Source organism: Vanessa atalanta, chromosome 14, assembly GCF_905147765.1.
Source record: "Vanessa atalanta chromosome 14, ilVanAtal1.2, whole genome shotgun sequence".
In the NCBI taxonomy this organism is placed as follows: domain Eukaryota; kingdom Metazoa; phylum Arthropoda; class Insecta; order Lepidoptera; family Nymphalidae; genus Vanessa; species Vanessa atalanta.
Genome location: NC_061884.1, coordinates 333,549 through 352,569, shown reverse-complemented (window position 1 = coordinate 352,569; position 19,021 = coordinate 333,549). Strand labels below are relative to the sequence as shown.

Below are 19,021 nucleotides of genomic sequence, written 5' to 3'. Positions count from 1 at the left end.
GCCTAAAAGCGGGGCGTTTACTGACTGTTAATATACTTTAAAATAAAGTATGCCTTATGGTAGGGCTTTATGCCCATCCGTTGGTAACAAGAGGGGCAACATAACATCTTAGCTCCTAAAGTAACGGCACCGGTGTTAACCGGTCACCATGTGGCTCATTTACCCGTCCGCCTATCATAATTATATAAAAAAAGTACATAAAACAGTTTTATTCAAGTAGAAATGTCATCAATTATTTATTATTACAATATATTCAATCAAACGATTAAAAATCGAGTATAATAAAAATAAAATACATTAAGTCGTTACGTTATCCTTATTACATAGACACATTAACCAAAATCCAACATGGCGCTAAAAGCCGGTAACAGTCGTGCTCAAAGACCATATAAGTGGTGGTACGTCGCCGGCGTGCGCATACGCAGCCTAGCGAAAGCTGCGCGTGCGCGAATATTTTAATTGCAGTGACAGTGATCATTAAACATGAAGTTAACGGTTAGTCTGTGATTATTTAGTGATTTTATTATTATTGTGTGACAATTTATCAAAGATCTAACAGACAAAATTTTTCGTTTAAGATTTGTATTTTATAATAACGATAATTTAAAGCTTTATTTTAAAAATTAGGTAGTGAAATAAAACCCTCTAAAGTCCCAGGAAAGACCTAATTAGATTTCATCCTTCCGTCTGATTTCCTACGATCGAGACAGAATATTCTCAGCATACAAATGAATCGCTTCAAAAATTCATGATTTTATCTTTATAAAAATCCAATCACCAATACTTAGTAGTAGGGTTCTCAGGTCTAAACAAGAAGTTCATCTTTTCAAAATCATAAATTACATTTATATTTTTTATCTTCGACGTGCTTTAAAACTCCTTTATTAATTTTTAAACAATAAATCAAGACGACTTACCTTGAACTTCTTGTATATTGGTTATTAAGCCAGAAAGTTTTACGTGTGCTATCAACTCCGATAAGTTTCAACTCAATAGTTTAATACTTTCGAGAAGTAAACGCCAAAAGATGTCATAACTCTTTTTACTTAGCTTTTAGCCTCAAAGTCTTAAGAACGCAATTGACACAGATTAAGAATCACAATGATTATATTTATTCTTGCAATAATCGATACAGGTTTGACTGATAGTTATCAAAGTAAATTTGAACTTGTTTAAAATGTTGATCCACTGCTGGGCATATGACTTCTCCATCAAATTATTAGGTCCGTTTAATCCTGAATTAAATAGTTTAAATTTTGCTGATTAATTATATTCTTAAGTTTGGAGTTTTATCCAATTAACTTAAGAATATACTAATTCCCATAGTTCAGTTGATCCGTGTAGAATTTTCAATAAAGCTGTTTAAGAATAAGATCTGTTTTGTTGTTTTTTTTAATAACCTTATCTAAATGGTCATCATCAGGTAACACTCCTCCTCCTCGTGGCTGTGACCCAGGCGGCAAAATCAGTGACATCTAAAACAAAACAGAAGATTCAAGATATCGATAGAGGAGACAAGACAGAGAAGAGAGAGCTGGAAGAAGGGAACAGCGGCATAGAGAAAAGAGCACCTCTGTTACCATCAGGTAAGATTTTTAAGTACTCATATTTTATTGAATAACATTATAAAAAAACAAACTACTTTAACTTATTCCGTTTATAATTTAAATAGGTAGTATAAAATGGGAAGTAAATCCTCCCAAACAAAAAACATTTGTCTATGATACGAAGTTCCGCGGTAATAAACGAAAAAATACAACCGAATTGATAACTGGATAAAAAGTCGATGAAAACTTTTGGCTTATCGTACTCATCCATATTTAATAAAACGGTTTCCCAGAAATTCCAATACTTGGATAAACGTTCGTTTATATTCATACTTAAAAGTCACCTTGTTTTATATATACATAATCCAGATGTTGCATCGCATCTAACACTGTTTGTTACAACAATTTCTTAATTTGCTTCAGTGCCTTCTTCAGTTGCAACCGGCAGCGTGGAATACGCAGACACGAAGGAAAGTTTACAGGACAAATCTCCGACACAGGTCAGTTTTTTTCGTACTAATACTATAAATGAGAAAATTATTTATGTTCGGCTGTTTGTTACACAAACTTGTGAAAACGGCTCGACGGATTTAGTTGTAGTAGGTAGTTTAGGCTACCGCTATGATAGCTACCCCACCAACCCCTTAGACGTGCGTGTGATCGCGGGTAGAAGTAAACCGAGAGTAGCTTTACGTTTAATAAATTTTTGCTAAATTATTGTTAAGTACTTGGATCCTACGTGAGTAATATTTGATTTTAAATCAATGATAAAATAATTGCTGCGTTACGTTATTGACAATGGAAGAATTGCCGAATATTTCTTATAGCGCCAATATCTATACACTTAATTTTCAAAGTGACCCACTTTAAAGTCTGCCTATATATTATATATTTTTTCAACTTTTTTTTAAATCAGTACACATTTTGTTGTACGTTTGTTTATCTCTAAGCTCAACTACTTTTGATAGGATAAGGCGATATAATTGATATAATTGATATATAAGGCATAGCACTAAAACACTAAGCTTATTTAAAATATTCAAATATCGATTTGTTTTTTTTTAAATTAATATCACTAAAATTTACATTTTTAAATATTATCTCTCTTTACATCAAAAAAGTATCTATTTTGAAAAAAAAAGCACTATTATTACTATTTTGTTAACCTCCAGCTAAGCGTAAAGTTTATCTTTACATAGTACATATAAATAGAACAGAATCGATCTTGCGACTTGAAACATTAAAGTATTTCTATATCGTTGAGATCTTGAGGCCCAACTTTACCGTTTAAATTTAAAAATGGAACATCAATTATTTCCTATTTAAATACCATAACTTGTCTTATGTAATCGTTATTTAAATGAAGTTAAACTAATGAAGCACGTATAAAGTCTCCAAGTAAATATTCTTAACATGATAATGGTGTTACCCTCCATTTGAATGTATGTATGCACGTTACGTTACACCGTAATGTTCTCTACTTACACAAACGAGGTGTCGCTTAAGTTAATGTTATGGAGCGTATTATAAATTTAATAAAGTTAATATTAAAATTGAATAACTGTATGAAATATACATTTACATTTCAATTTACGTGTGAACACCTTTGTCGCATTTATAATTTAATTCACTTTATGATTAAAGGTTAACATAATTATATTAAAAATGCTCTACGTATATATTTTCAATAAGTAGTAATAAAATCATTCCAATTTATAGTTACTCTAGTTACTAGTGTTTAATTAACTATCCCTGTATATTGTGGAAAAGATCTACTACTGAATTCTTGATGTGGTGTTGTGAAACCGGCGGTAGCTTAAAATTTAATTTAATACTCTAACGTGATGATTAAGAACTACTCATGAGAGGGTATATAAAAAATAATTAGAGTTTATTTGAGCTTACAGACTTACTAAGAAATTAAGGATCTTGTAATCATTATTGTTTTTTTTTGTATCAATGATTTAATATTTGCAATCCAACAATTTGATTAAACAACATTTTTAGATAAAACAGTAAATATTTCAAATAAAAAATTAACAAAAAAACCGACTTCAACGAATACCAAAAGTAAAATGGAAATAAAATTTGACTCCCTAAAAAAATACCTTAAAATAATGCATCTTGAGGAGTGCTGTTGTTTCTTATAACTTAAATGTAAGCAAACGGAAAGTATACAAACAAACAAATATTTTTCCGAATCAGTTCATAAATTACGGAGTTCCGAGATAAACATAAAAAAAGTACCACCGAATTGACAAACTTCCTCTTTTCTCGAAGTCGTTCAGTAAAAACGTAACTTTAAATGAATTTTTAAGGACAACAACGTACGAAATAAATACCTTTTATATAACAAGATATATGCTGAAATAAGGTTGTTTAAATTCGTATATTCTTGACGCGGCGTCGTATCTTAGCATTCTTGTGTAAGTACTGTCATTTTGGGTTATGCTCTGCAAATCGTCTCGAGAGTTTTATGAGTAAAGTTGGATATATTGAAGAAGTTCTGAGAGACTTGACTGATGTTTGGTTTAATGCTCGCTTTAAAATTGATATTTGACGACACGCGGTATAACGATCGCTATTATAAAACACTTGGAAAAAATCTAAGCGACACTACTTATTACTTAGTCAATTCGAAACGTCAACAAATGCCATATAAACAAGAAGCACAGCTGTCTTTACACTCGCTTAATTTATGTTTATAATTCATCCCGTGCTCTGTAAAGAAAAACTTCGCGAGGAACTTGCATCGAAGGTAGTGCCGCACCAACCCACCAACTTCAACTATACTTGTTCAAGGTAATAAGTATAGTTTAGTCTAATGGATGGTTAAGTAAGCTGCATGTGCCATGGTTCTAGATTTATATCTCGATCAGACCAATAATTTATTTTTTTTTGGTCAAGAAATTATGTGTAGTCTAAATTTTGGAATGCCGAAAAGCTGTTTGTTCTGAACTCTTTCCATTTTTATCATATATATAATGGATTAGAAAGTGCATTTCAATTTATACATATATAGGTAGGCGGCACCTGATGGTAAGTTGTCACTACCACTCACAAATATAAGTGTTGTAATAAATATTAACCATTCCATTGGGAGCTAAGATTGTACGTCCCATGCGCCTGAGGTGATACACTCACTCACCCTTCAAACCGTAAAACAATACGGTTTCAGCAATAGAATTATTAAAAATATATAATAAACAGTACATCTTTGGAACACTATAAATACCTGCTAGCCTCCCTTGACAACAAGCGTGGCCGAATTGCTATTCCCTATTGCTGTTACCGAATGGGAAGCGAAATCTCATAAACATAAAGTTTGTCTTTTTTCACTACATAGAACATATTAAGGCTGAGAATAAAATACAAAAGCTTAAAGTTCAAATCATTTAATCATTATAAAAGAAAAAATTCCGCAATCACGATCACAGTATAAAAAGGTTTTTTATGAATAACGATAGTTTCAATTTCGTCTGGCCCTCGACCAGTGCGGGCTCTTTAACATGATCGAATTATTATTACACCCGTTTTATGAACCTAGTCACTTAAGGGTCCTCTCTCACTGTATAGTTACATATTATATCGATAACTTTGTAGAAATAAACAAGTGTGAGTCGGACTCGTGCATGATGTGTTCCGTACCATTGTACAAATCTATAAAAAAGGCAAAAAAATCATGTCTGTTGATGGGAATGGGAACCAATTAAATACTCACTATCAGGGCTTATGAGATACAGCCTGATGACAGAAGGACAGCAGAGTCTCAGTAATAGGGTCCCGTTTTACCCTTGGGGCACGAAACCCTAAAAAGGGCTTCAATATTTAGTAATATAGTCAAGAATAGTCAAGTTTATAATATATAATAAATTTAGGATACAATGCGCGGGGGGCCTCATACGTTCCATAAACCTCTATAACACGAAATATTCAACGAATTGTATTCAATTTCCCGCGCCATCTCGTGTTTTGAGATTTATCTCATAAACTGGAACCTATTGAATTCTCTCGGTATTAGAATTGCGAAACCAATCTTTAACAGAATCTAATGTTCCTCAAAGGGTTTCTTATGACTTTGCTAAGCCAGATATTTTATCAGTGTGACCAAAATGTATATTTATAAAATTCAACAAAGATCGGCTGCGGCTGCTGATTTGTGCAAGCCCGTCTGGGTAGGTGCCACCCACTCATCAGTTATTCTACCGCCACACAACAGTACTCAGTATTGTTTTGTGTCGGTTTGAAGGGTGAGTGACCCAGTGTAACTACAGGCACAAGGGAGATAACATTTTAGTTCCCAAGGTTGGTGGCGCATTAGCGATGAATGAATGGTTAATATTTTTGGCAGCGCTATTGCTATGGGCGGTGGTGACCACTTACCATCAGTTGGCCCATATGCTCTTCCGCCAAACTATGCCATAAAAAAACCATAATCGAAAAGTAGACAAGAAACTCTAGTCTTTATTGTATGATTTAAACCTTTGAGTACAATATATAAAACCCCCTAAAGTAACCGTGCTAAAATTAGCGTGTTAGGTAAACATACCAATATCTCGTAGCCAACCCAATACTGAATACATGAACTTAACAAAAAATTCAATTACTTCATCACAGGGCTTTCCTTAAACACGCAATCAAGATATAAACGTATCCGCCACTATCGATATCATTGACGAACGACATTTAACATGTTACGGCTGTTATGTAAGCAGGAACAAGTTACAGATAATCTCTCCGGTTCATGCTCGTGTCTGGCTAACGACTTGTCTATGTAACATGTGCTTATTTAAGCTTCACATTATATCGAAATTATGTAATGCTTTTGATCGATTGAACTCGCCAGGATTGTTTTTTGATTTATATATTTTATACTTACAATATATCATTATTACATTAGCAGCCTGTAAATTTCCCACTGCTGGGCTAAGGCCTCATCTCCCTTTGAGGAGAAGATTTGGAGCATATACCACCACGCTGCTCCAATGTGGGTTGGTGACAATATATCTACATATTATTAATAATACATATTTTACATAAAATACAAAGGTAACTTTGTTTCTTTTTCTGTTACGATTTTAATCACTCAAACAATCACCATGATATTTTGCTGACTAGTTGTCAAGGGATCTTCGCATTCACACGCGAATTCGCAGGCGGAATCTGTTATTAAAATAAATAATAAAATGAAACTAAAAATCATCTCTTTACATGTCGTCTGGGGTCTAAATAACTGAGGGTATTGTTAACTGTTTTTTATGCCGATGCATGGCGCACGTCAAAAATATTGTCACTTTTTCTCTTTTTAATTACGTCGTTTAAACGCTTTAATTAGGAGTGGGACGATAGTAGTAAAGCCGACAATAATCCGTTGCGCTATTGATGCTTCATCTCTAAGTGCTGTCAGAAACATAAGAAAACTCCGCGGTTTTTGTCTTAGTTTCGAATCGTAATCTTTCTTAACTATAACGTGTCCGTACTGCTGGTTAGGTTAAAGGTTTACGTATATATATGTTTTATATGACACGTACATTGGTTCAAATTATTTTAATTTGGCGTCAGCTCTGGATATATATAAATACTATCTATCTAAACTCTTGAAGTAACTTTAAAAAACCTTTCCTTAATGACCATCGATTAAGCACATAGTTTCAGATATCTCGTGATGGAGGTGGTAAACTTATATATTTGTAATATAATTAGGTAAAAGTGCAAATGGGCCACCTGATGGTGAGTGGTTACTAGTACCTACCTATATTGACAGTGCAAGTGTTGAGTTGATAGCGTCTACCCAGACTGACTTGGACAAAGCGCCACAACCAAGTAAAGGCACTGTAGGCTGTATCAAGTTTCTTATCTTTTATTTCTTACAAAGTCAATGTCTATCGGCGGTGGTGACCACACACCACCAGGTGACCCATTTTTCCATCCGCCTACACATTACGTATAATATATATTATTAAAAATACGGTCTTATCGCATATCGCCTGCAGTTAGTTTCGCGTCTGGATAGACAATGGGACGCTGGTTTTGAAAGTGAATGTTCCAAGCACTAACTTATAATTAGATTTGTTGAAACTTTCACATAACAATACATCAAGATTATATAATATACATACTGTTTTATATACATAACGGAACCCTCACATTTATGTAATAGTTTTATTTCTTTTAAAAAACTCACTCTCATAACCAGTTCTAAAACTGGAGCGGGAATAAATTCCAAATGTTCTCAAAGGGAGAGTAGGTTATGGCCTGTTTATGGTGAGCTTGCCCAGCAGTGGGAATATACAGTAAAGTATAGCGAAGTACAATTATTTATTCTACTATTTTATTATGGTTACTGCAACTAAACGGTTGTATTAGAATAGGAAACGGATAAACGGCGACGTTTACGTTTCGATTTGATTGCGATAAAATGTCTATTTGTTATAAGGATTTCCCCTGTTTAATCGAACTATCCGTTCACGGCGGATAACCCTAAATGGATAGTTCGAATCGTTCCTCATTCAATTGCAAAAGAATAATTATTCAATTGTAAATATAACCACCTTTGACAGTTCCTACACTAGTCATCTGATTTATTTGAAACATTTTCACGTGTTGAAAACGAATTGTTCAAAACGCTAAACATAAAGATATGAATTATCGAAGTACTTACCGTTTCGTCTTTATTTCATCAAAATCGGTTGAGTTTGTCCTAAGTTATAACAACTTATACGTACATATATTTACCGCTGTTACAGTTAAATAAGTTTATATGTTTTGCTTCCACAAATGTATTTAGGTCTAGCTTGATGGTAGGGCTTCCGTCCGTACCTGCCGTCTGGGTAGGTACCACCTAATTATCATATATTCTAACAGCAGTACTCAGTATTATTGTTTTCCGGTTTAAAATATGAGTGAGCCAGTGTAACTACAAAGGGACATAACATCTTAGTTCCCAAGGTTGGTGGCGCATTAGCGATGTAGGAAATGGTTAATATTTCTTGAAGCGCTTGTGTCTAAAGGCGATGGTTACCACTAACCATGAAGTGGCCCATTTGCTACCTATATTTTAAAAAGTAATTCATGGGCATAATACAAAAACCGCAGGATACGGCTAGTATAAAATCAAATCGTTTCTATCGTTTAAAGTACATTCGTATGCATACTCGATTTATTATAATTAAGGCGATGTAAGGGCGTCGTGGGCACTTTCAATACGACTTCCTTAAACCGAAACGTGTTCCAGTTTCATGTAATTGCATATATTATTTAACTTGTTACGCAATTCCTCCTATCGTATAAGGAACGTGTGTGTACACGCCCTTAATGCATTCGGCTGCTCTGAATATAATCTATGTATACAAGACTTCGCTCAAATGTCATTCAAAAATGTAACGCTAGTCTTGGTAAGTACTTTAATGTTTATACCTACTTCGGAACGGTACAGTACAAAAAATACAGAAACATCATTTTTTATTAAATATTGAAAACCACGTAAAACGAGTCCATCAATTTCAAAATAAATTAATCAAACAATGAAACTAATATTGGCGTCTTTCAACGTTGTTGATTCGTTTAAAAATAACATTTTTAAATTTTTCTTAAATTTTATGCTGACCAAAACTCTTTACAGACTACCTTAGCGTTCCAAATTTGAATATTTTGCAGCCACTGCGCTCCAAAAATAATAAAAAAAAAAAACATTTTTCGATCAGCGTAAAATCCGTCTAGTACAAATACAGTGGCTTTTTCATAACGTTATATTTTTCAATTAAAAATACATTATTCAAAACTTCGACTAGGCGTGCTAGTTTTCTATAATGACCATAAATACAAAGAACAACAATACCTAATTACTTTATTCAAACAAAGACAACTGCGAAACATAAAGAACCATTACCAGATCTAAGCAAAAACATAATTAACGAAGAACAATTAGACCAGAGAAGCGCAAATTTAAATAACAGATTGCTTTAAAATAAAAAGTATAGAAAAATATATTTTTTTTTTTTTAAATTAATTAATGTATTTTGTCTCAAAAGTTCATGCTGTAGTTGAAATTGACAAACAAACAGCATTAAAATAAATTTAATTAGATTTGTACAGAGATCGATAACGTTGTCCTGGCCGATTATGGGGACGGCGTCCAAAGTCAAAGGCCAACTGCGCAGGACATATTATAAGTCTATGCAAGTCTACTCTATTCCCTCACTCTCATAATCCGACACGTCTGGAAAAAGTTCACACACAAAAACCCAATAACTTTTTAACGCCCCGATCTGGTGCGAACCCAGAACCTCGGGATCTGTGACAGCCACAAGACCGACGTGGCACTAAGGAACAGATTACTAAAAATGCGTCAACGATATGATTTCAAGTATCAAAAATCACGTGTCAAACTAATATTCATTTTAGATAATATGAAGTGTTATCATTTCATTGTATTTCAGTATCATTATAATTTTGGCATTGAAATTCTTAAAAAACTTCACATTCCGGTCACGCCATAATTCATCGAGAAGCAATTTGGGAATCACAAATGAAAATTAAACGAGGACGTGAAAGAATACGTCATCTCAGCGGTAATTATGCTGCGGCGATTTTGACGACCAGTCCGTCGACTAGTTGGAAGTTCTGGTCGAAAGTCAACTTTGTCATAATGGCATTCGTTTTAAAACGATAATTCATCACACTTTGTTCAATGTAAAAATAATGAGTGCGTAAAACGATTCTGGAAACATTTCCATTCTTACTAACACGATTAATAATTGTAAGGGCTGGAAACTTTTCGTGGTGGTAGTTCTATGTAAGCCCGTCTGGAGGCGCATTGGTGTGACGTGAGGAATGGTTATTATATTTTACGGCGCCAATGTATATGGGCGGTGGTAACCGATTACCATCAGGTGACCTGTTTGTCCGTCCGCCTATGCCTACTATTACATAAAAAAATATTAGTCACGCTGCTTCAACGCGGATTAGATACATACGGCAAAATAAGTATTTAATACATGCGAACCATCACCCGAGATTAATTATTATAAACACCAATTAATCACATGAAAATTCAGCGGCAGTATTTAATTGGACTATCTATAAATCAATCCAATACTTATATGAATTATTTGAATTTGAAGATGAGAACATATCGCACGTACGTCCAATCAAAAAGCAGGCTCATTTAATCCATGTTACATATTACATACATGATCAGCCAACTAGTTGACCAACCAGTCGAGCGACCAGTCCCTCAATCCGACGCTGTATTTAATTATAATCAAAGGGAAATTAAGAGATCCGTTGGCATATGTGACAATGATATATTGTTCCAAAGAAACGTTCTCATTCTTTCCGTTCAGTTATTTCGTATTCGGGACGGAGTTAGCGCGCTTTGAAACGAATAAACCATTTTTTTGAATATATTTATGAGGATTCGCGGGTTTTCGGCTTCTTATCAAAGCTGGGGGGGGGGGGAGATTGTTATAATTCATTTTCTTGATAAGTTTCTTTGGGTTAAATGTGTTTCTTCGGTTCGGTTACGTGTCTTGCGCTACAATCGTAATGCGAGATTCTTATTTAACTTCATGTGTCAGTGTGTGTGAGTTGCCATTAGTAATAGTAGTATTATATAGTATAGTATTATTAGTATAGTAACAGAAATTATACTATAAGATGCTTCATTTTTAGTATACAATATCAGTAGCAGTGTTGCGTAATTTCACTTATTTCTAATTTAGACTATTGACGTGACAAGCGTGAATTTCACGCTCTTGTTTATTATCACCACGACAAGCCAATCCCTTTTTTAAAAAAGCTCTAGTATAATTTGAATATCGAATAAATTCGTACGTGACTACGAAACCTTTAAATAATTTATAGCTCATTCAATACCAGTTAAAGGTTTAAGTCTAATTTTAATTCATTGCAACTAATTAAATTTCCTAACACAATTTATAGGAATTCCAAGAGATCGCAAGTGCATTTCTATTTAAAAATAAATTCCATGTGTGAATGTCGAAAAAAATATTACATTATTACTCTTAATCATTGATATAACCTTCGTACGAAACCGACATTTATCAATATCTTCTATAAAATAATACACAACAATTCAATACATCAACGTAATCTCCAATCATTCAAGGGAAGGACGCTAAATCTTTTATAGCGATTCCTCTCTCGGCTTACTTCACTGAATTTCCCCTGGTTCTGTCTCGGCCCTGGAATAATATTACGACACTAATCGCTTTATCTCTGTCGGAACTGGGTGCAAATACCCCGCAGTTATGAACCAAGGAAGGGACGAGATCTACTAAAAATCATTATCCACTGAACAACGTCAAATAGCGTAAGCATTTTTTTGATTTCCCAAGATGAAAATTGTCAACATAGATAACATAATAAATTCCAGCAATGAAATGAGAAATCTGTATCACTCGATACAGAAAATATGTAGGTACTCCTCGATAAAAATAATAGCAAAACTTGATATCAAATATACTAATATAATAAACTCCTTAGTTAATAAGGCGTTAAATTTAAATAAATTTATTCTAGATTGATAAATCTTAATAATATTTTAAGGCATATTTTTTGCTAAATTCTATAACTAAATGATATGTATGAAATAAATCTAAAGTGGACCCCTGACGGACGACTACCGTGGACACAGTTTCTAATAGACACCGGAGCACGCTTAGTCTTAATAAGGTCACGCTAAACATCCTTGTTCGCATGTCACACAAAATCTTAGAGGTCGAGAATATTAGTGTAAGGTACTTACTATTTTTATTAAGGATCATGAATTATATTATTTTTTATTTTATTTACAGCAAGTTTACGCGACACCTGTGCCACAAATCTCTAAGATATCAGACGTGCTGACCGGACAGGGCCCTCCATTCCAAGCTGCTATCGCTAGTCATCTGTATTCTCCTATCTCAATCTACCAATCCAGGGTGAGTTTAGAGAACAGCTTTTTATAAGGAAATTGTATACACATAGCACCATTTTTTTAATATTTTTTTTTGGTGTGGGTAAGTACCGCCCACTCATCAGATATTATACCACTAAATAGAAGCACCCAATATTGTTGTGTTCCGGTTTGAAGGGTGAGTGAACCAGTGTAATTACAAGCACAAGGGACATAACATCTTAGTTCCCAAGATTGGTGGCGCATTGGCAATGTAAGGAATGCATAATATTTCTTACACAACTAAAACTACGAAAAGACGAATTTTCTCTAAAATAGAATTTCTGAAATTTCATCTTTAAGAGTCGAATGGACTGACTTTGTAAATTTTACCCGTACGAAGTCAAGACAAGCTGCTAGTCAATTATAATTTGCAAACACTTTAACGTAAAATTTCGCGTTATAAAATTGACACTTTTGACGTGGTTCTCTTTGTAAAATATAATTTCACTATAAAGTAAAACTACATTGCTGCTTTAATTACTCTAGGAAAACTATTAATTCTCCTCCTACCCTGATAAATTTTTTATTTAAATTTTAATGGAATATATTTCGTTCCATGGTGTTAATGTTCTCATTTATTTCCAGCCCGGACCTCCTACAACGTATGAAGTTTCAGCACCAGTGCCTTCTCAGCTAGCTTACTCAGAGCACAGACTATCGGTTCCATCGCCGAATTCGCTGCAATACAGTTCAAAGCCACAACCTATTACAAAGCCAATTATAACCAATTACGAACAGCCCCAAGGATTTGTTCAGCCATCTTACGAACATAACTTTCTTCAATTACAACCCAGCTACCAACAATCACCTATTAACGGTCATCTTCAAAGCGCTTATCAACCAATTCAGTATCAACCTCAAGCTTATAACCAACAACAATTGCAATATACACAAGAACAACAACTACAACAACCCGGTATTGCGTATACTCGTCAAGAACTGCCAATTCAATACCAAAAACAACCAGATCAGGGTGACTTAAAAAGTCAACCGGATGCACAGATTATTGAAAAGCAACAAATAATCCAACAGGTGAGTTCTTTTTTAATTAGTAATATTTTACTGACTATGTTTCCTTGACATTGTATGTTTAAATAAATTTACTCATCAGCTTGATGAACTATTTAAGTAATGGTAATGTTTATTTGTAACTTTAAATTAAAGTTATAAAAAGCGTGGACGTTCTATTTATTGATTTCAAGGCATTTATATAAAATTTAGTTGTACTTTACTGACACATTCTGTAATTTAAATGTTGAAAAAGAGTAACTATTGAGTTTCTTACCGGTTCTTCTCGGTATAATCTACTTTTCGACCCGGTAGTAGCTTTACATTTAATTCAATAATGTAGCATGAAGTACTTTACGAGCCGACTTGAATAAAGAATACTTTGTATTTGAGTATATCTTGATTATTGTGAGTTTGATTTTATGTTACAGAATTACAACGATAAACAACAAAATGCCCTGAGCTACGCAAGGTTTACCTTCAATCAAGCTATTCCTTCTCAAGAACAACCTCATCCACAAGGATCCGTATCACCTTCTCCGCAACCAGTATCACAACCAGAAACGCATCAACAACTGGTTCAATCACAGCCACAACAGTATTCAGTCCAATCGCAGCCAATAGCACAAATAAACTATCAGCTTCAACATCCTTCTCAATATGTGCCACAAATACAATATAAAGCACAACAACAAATTCAACAACCTAAACTTCAACAAATCCAGCAGCAACAAGTCCAATATCAAGCACATCAAGCAGCCCAGCAACCCCAATTACAATATCAGGGACATCAGCAACTCCAGCAACCATTACAATATCAACAACCTCAAATTCAATACCAGGAACCACAGCCGCAACCGCATTTCGTCTATCAACAACAACAGTTACAACCTTTACCTGATCTACATCTCCAAGCACAACAGCAATATCAAGTCCAACCGCAACAGTACCACCTACCACAAATTCAGCCTCAACTGTTTAACGCGGAAAAATCCGAGCAAGTACTATCAAAGCAATCGGTACCTCAAAGACAAGTGTTTTACAAGCAACCATTTCAACAGCAATTAATTCAACATCAACCACAAGATTTAGGTTACAAAAATCTCCCCGTCTTCCCGACGTTCCCTCCCGTTCAATATTTTGGCAAATTCGCTCAATCAATCTTCGGTAATTACCAGCATTAATACAATCTCCCAATCTAACGTAATTGTTCAAGCAATCATTCAAGATTTCTATAAAATATTTCTTTTAATTTTATGATTAAATTGAAAATCCCAATCTTGAATAATAGAGGGCTTGCTGTTGGTCTTGTAAATATTATTTTGGTGCCAAAAAAGCCGTAAAAGCATAATTACTCTGTACTTATTATTTAATATTCCTATCTTTCCATTCTTATAAGCTGCGTATAGCAAAGGTTCATCGTTTGTTTTCGCCTCTAAACCGAATTAGTCATAAGTGAATAATTTAATCGTCGTATATTATATGAAAGTAAAATTAGGTGGTATGACCTGTGATGCCATAAATGTATTGCTTCTAAACTTTTTCTTGTAAAATATATTGAATAGGTTAATAAAATTATTTAAATGTAAACATAGTCTTTATCTTTTACGAATCCTTTTCAAACATACTTGTACAAGTTAAAAATCAGTTCCGTGACGTAATTGGTAACTATTTTAATATGCAAGAGAAATGCTAAGTTAAAGTACACTTAGCTTGTTGTATTCTTATTAAGCTATTTATTGTATGTACATAATAAATTAGTGAACGCAGATCAACCACTTGTCAAATGTATTCGCATTAGAATTAGCATGCATTAGTAGCCCGTAAATGTCCCACTGCTGGGATAAAGGCCTCCTCTCCCTTTGAGGAGAAGGTTTGGAGCATATTCCACCACGCTGCTCCAATGCGGGTTGGCGGAATACACATGTGGCAGAATTTCGTTGAAATTAGACACATGCAGGTTTCCTCACGATGTTTTCCTTCACCGCCGAGCACGAGATGAATTATAAACACAAATTAAGCAGATGAAATTTCAGTGGTGCCTGCCTGGGTTTAAACCCGAAATCATCGGTTAAGATGCACGCGTTCTAACCACTGGGCCATCTCGGCTTAATGTATTCATTATGTTGTATATTATTATGAAGTAGCTTTTCTCTACGATTCGTTTGTGTTTTTGTTTATTTTCGCGTATTTTCCTTTCATTGTACGCTTTTGTCAAATCTTAGCTCCTAGGCTTCCTATAGGTCAAACTTATTTACGATCGGTTCAGTAGCTTAATCACGATGAGAGAGCAAACCAATCAATGATCATAATATATTCTATGACCAAAAAGCAATACTTAGTGATTTTGAGCTAGTGTAACTATAGGCAAGAGGGATATAATATCTATGAGGAATAATTTCTTTCTTATATCAGGTTATTATTAGTTATTTCATTAATAAAATAAGCTTTATAACAGCCAAAACGACCAAACGAAACATTTTCATACGACCAAACCACGATATTCGATATACAATTTAACAAAATATATGCGAGGTACTCGGAAAATGGAAAAAGGAAAATTTCCTGATTTGGAAACTGATATTCTTTGTAAATGTAGGTTTTCTATGACATCTTTAAATATAATATTTGGTCAAAATGGTCTCAGAATTTTGGACCGTAATCAGCGAAATAGTTGCTTCAATGAAAATACTCCGCACGCATTCTCAGAGGCCGAACTTGGGCCAAGATAACAGAGCCCACTCGTCCTTACTTTATAACGACCACTTCATGCTTTCTTTACGTTTACTATTTCACTTGAAAACATTTAAAAAACTTATAAATAATGTGTCAACAGTTTTAAGTGTAAAACGAAGACATTTCGTACAATCATATCTCAATTTCAATGTCATTAGGTTTACAAAACCTCTTGCAAACGTTTTTAATTCCTATTTTTCTTCTATCCGATATTTATCTCTTTAAAATATATTTCGAAATAAAGCGGGTTATTGTGTACGGAAATTAATAGATGTGGTAGATTGTTAGACAGGTTTTTTAATGTAAAATCAGTTGAATTAGTATTAAATTTTGAACCCGCAATCTTTTTTTGAGATTCATTTGCTCATACCGCTGGTACTCCTCGGTTCTAGTTTTTAGATATAAATTCCGCTGTCATTTTGAATATGGTTGAATGTTCAATTATTTATTTATTTATTTAACACTTTTTTGTACACCACAAGTACAATCACAAACGATTACAAAATATACAAACTAATAACCTAATGGTGAAACAAAAGGCGGCCTTATGGCTTATTAGCCATTTCTTCCAGACAATTATATATTAATATATTCAAAAAAAACTTTATAACTTTGTTATGTATTATACAACTAATTGGTTTTGTGTGAAAGAACAACAGACAGACAGAGTTATTTTCACATATATAATATTAATATAGATTATATAATATATTAAATTGATTAAAAAATTAAGTGAAAGTGAAACTAAAGAGATCTCAGAAGCACAAGGGACGACATCAAAATATGCCAATGCTAATTGCACGCGACCCTTTTACAACAATAGGGCGAGCTTAGGTCGAGTATGTTTGAGGTAATTTTGATGCTTATAACTTTGTCAAATATAATTTTATAACTTTCTATTTCTTCCTTAAAATATGTATGTAAACGTAAGGCTCATTTCACCGAACTAAAAAGTAAAGCTTATGTGGCATTTGCCCAAATTTGCCGATTAACAGAAGATGACTGAAAATATAGTATAAATACGAGTATATGTATAATAAAAAATAGTATATTACACTTGGTGGTAGGGCTTTGTGCAAGCCCGCCTGGGTAGGTACTACCCACTCATCAGATATTCTGCCGCCAAGCAGAAATACTTGATATTGTTGTGTTTGAAGGGTGAGTGAGACAGTGTAACTACAGGCACAAGGGACATAACATCTTAGTTCTCAAGGTTGGTGGCGCATAAGAGTCTAGTCTAGAAAGTCTAGAGCTCGCTTAATATATGATATTCAGTTTGGTTTTGCGAAAAAATGGCGTTTTGAACGTCGTCGAAACTGTTATCAGAATTTTCGAAATAAAATTAAAGTGGATATAAGTAGTTACATGTGAGAGTGTGTTTATAGATAAAGATATATTAATCATAAACTCTTAATAGCGCACAATATAGCTGAGTTATTAGCAAATCGCGTGAATCGCGTTTGCTTATCTTTATTCCTACTACGATTGGTATAAGCTACACATAAAGTTACCAATGTATGTCTGTAAACACGAATGCAGCACATGGATACTCCATGGTTCTTCAACCCGCAATCTTCATTTAAGATTCACGTTTCTTAACCACTAATTCCCCTGGGCTTTAAATTTAACCAACATAAAGAAATTCAACCTTCTTTGATGGATATTAAGACTCAATACACTATTCCATATTTAATATTTAAAATAAATTTTAACCAAAGTGTGTTAATTACAATTAAATAATCAAAGATACTTATATGTAAGCCTACCTATTTATATAGATAATATAGATATATATTTTTAAAGGATTATTAGGTAAATTGTGTATAATGTAAGCTAAATAATAAGTCATAATTATCTAATTATAGATTTTTATTGTGTAAAATAACACTTATTATTAATTTAAAATAATTACTAATAAATATATTTAAAATAGCAACACTAGACAAATAAACAAATTATAAATGAGTATGATTGACAATGTGAGTAGTGGGAAGCGGATTGTTCTGGAAGTTATACGGACGCGTCGAAATTGAAGCGAGACAAATAAAATTGTAAAAGTGTAAACCAGTGTGTTTCAATTATTAAAAGTTCTAGCTAAACTGGAAATGTGACTTCATTATACTATACTTGTTGAAATCGTACTAAAATGTACGCGTTTTGTTAGTAAGAACCACATGGAATGAAACAATATGCTTGTAAGAATTATAACAATTACGCAGGTCAGAGTACCGTATATAAACAAAATAATTATTTCCTTCCTTATCAATAATAATCTAGCAAAGCCAGCCAGTATATCAAAGCTACAAGCTGTACTGCGGTGCCATCTAGTGGCAGAGTGGATATAAATAAAACTTTTTCAATTAATTAAAGTATTCATATATAAATCATTCTTTTACAGCGTATGAAAAAAACAAACATTAAAATTTTATATCCACACCTCTAAATTTTATATAACTGTTTTATTTTACGATCTACTTATAATTTTTTTCTGTAAGTACTTATGAATTTGTCTTTTGGCATTTAGTAATTATTACATTTAAGTAAAATTTAAAACTCTTTTCACGATATATATTTTAATCCGCTGTGGTTATTATATTAATTTCAGTTTCCATAACGCTCCAGTTCTATTCGAAGCATAAGGAAAAGCAACCTTTTAAATTTCGGCACGCACTTCCGACATGTCCCCAATTTTATGGAAATTTTCTAAATTTATTTCCATAAAAAATTCCAAGTTATTCGAGCGATTCTATGCGACTCAACTTGGCTATAA

At 33.5% G+C, this 19,021-nt stretch overlaps 2 protein-coding genes across 2 annotated transcripts; both read left to right on the top strand.

Annotated features, from left to right (window-relative positions):
- Positions 1-444: 444 nt before the first annotated feature.
- LOC125068953 lies at positions 445-12,517 on the top strand. Its single transcript, XM_047678359.1, has 4 exons — positions 445-495; positions 1,424-1,586; positions 1,971-2,047; positions 12,365-12,517. Exons 1-4 carry the CDS (start codon positions 484-486, stop codon positions 12,515-12,517), a joined length of 405 nt encoding a protein of 134 aa, XP_047534315.1. The 5' UTR covers positions 445-483.
- A 527-nt stretch (positions 12,518-13,044) lies between these two features.
- On the top strand, positions 13,045-14,699 carry LOC125068952 (bromodomain-containing protein DDB_G0280777-like). Its single transcript, XM_047678358.1, has 2 exons — positions 13,045-13,539; positions 13,947-14,699. Exons 1-2 carry the CDS (start codon positions 13,045-13,047, stop codon positions 14,697-14,699), a joined length of 1,248 nt encoding a protein of 415 aa, XP_047534314.1.
- Positions 14,700-19,021: the final 4,322 nt, after the last annotated feature.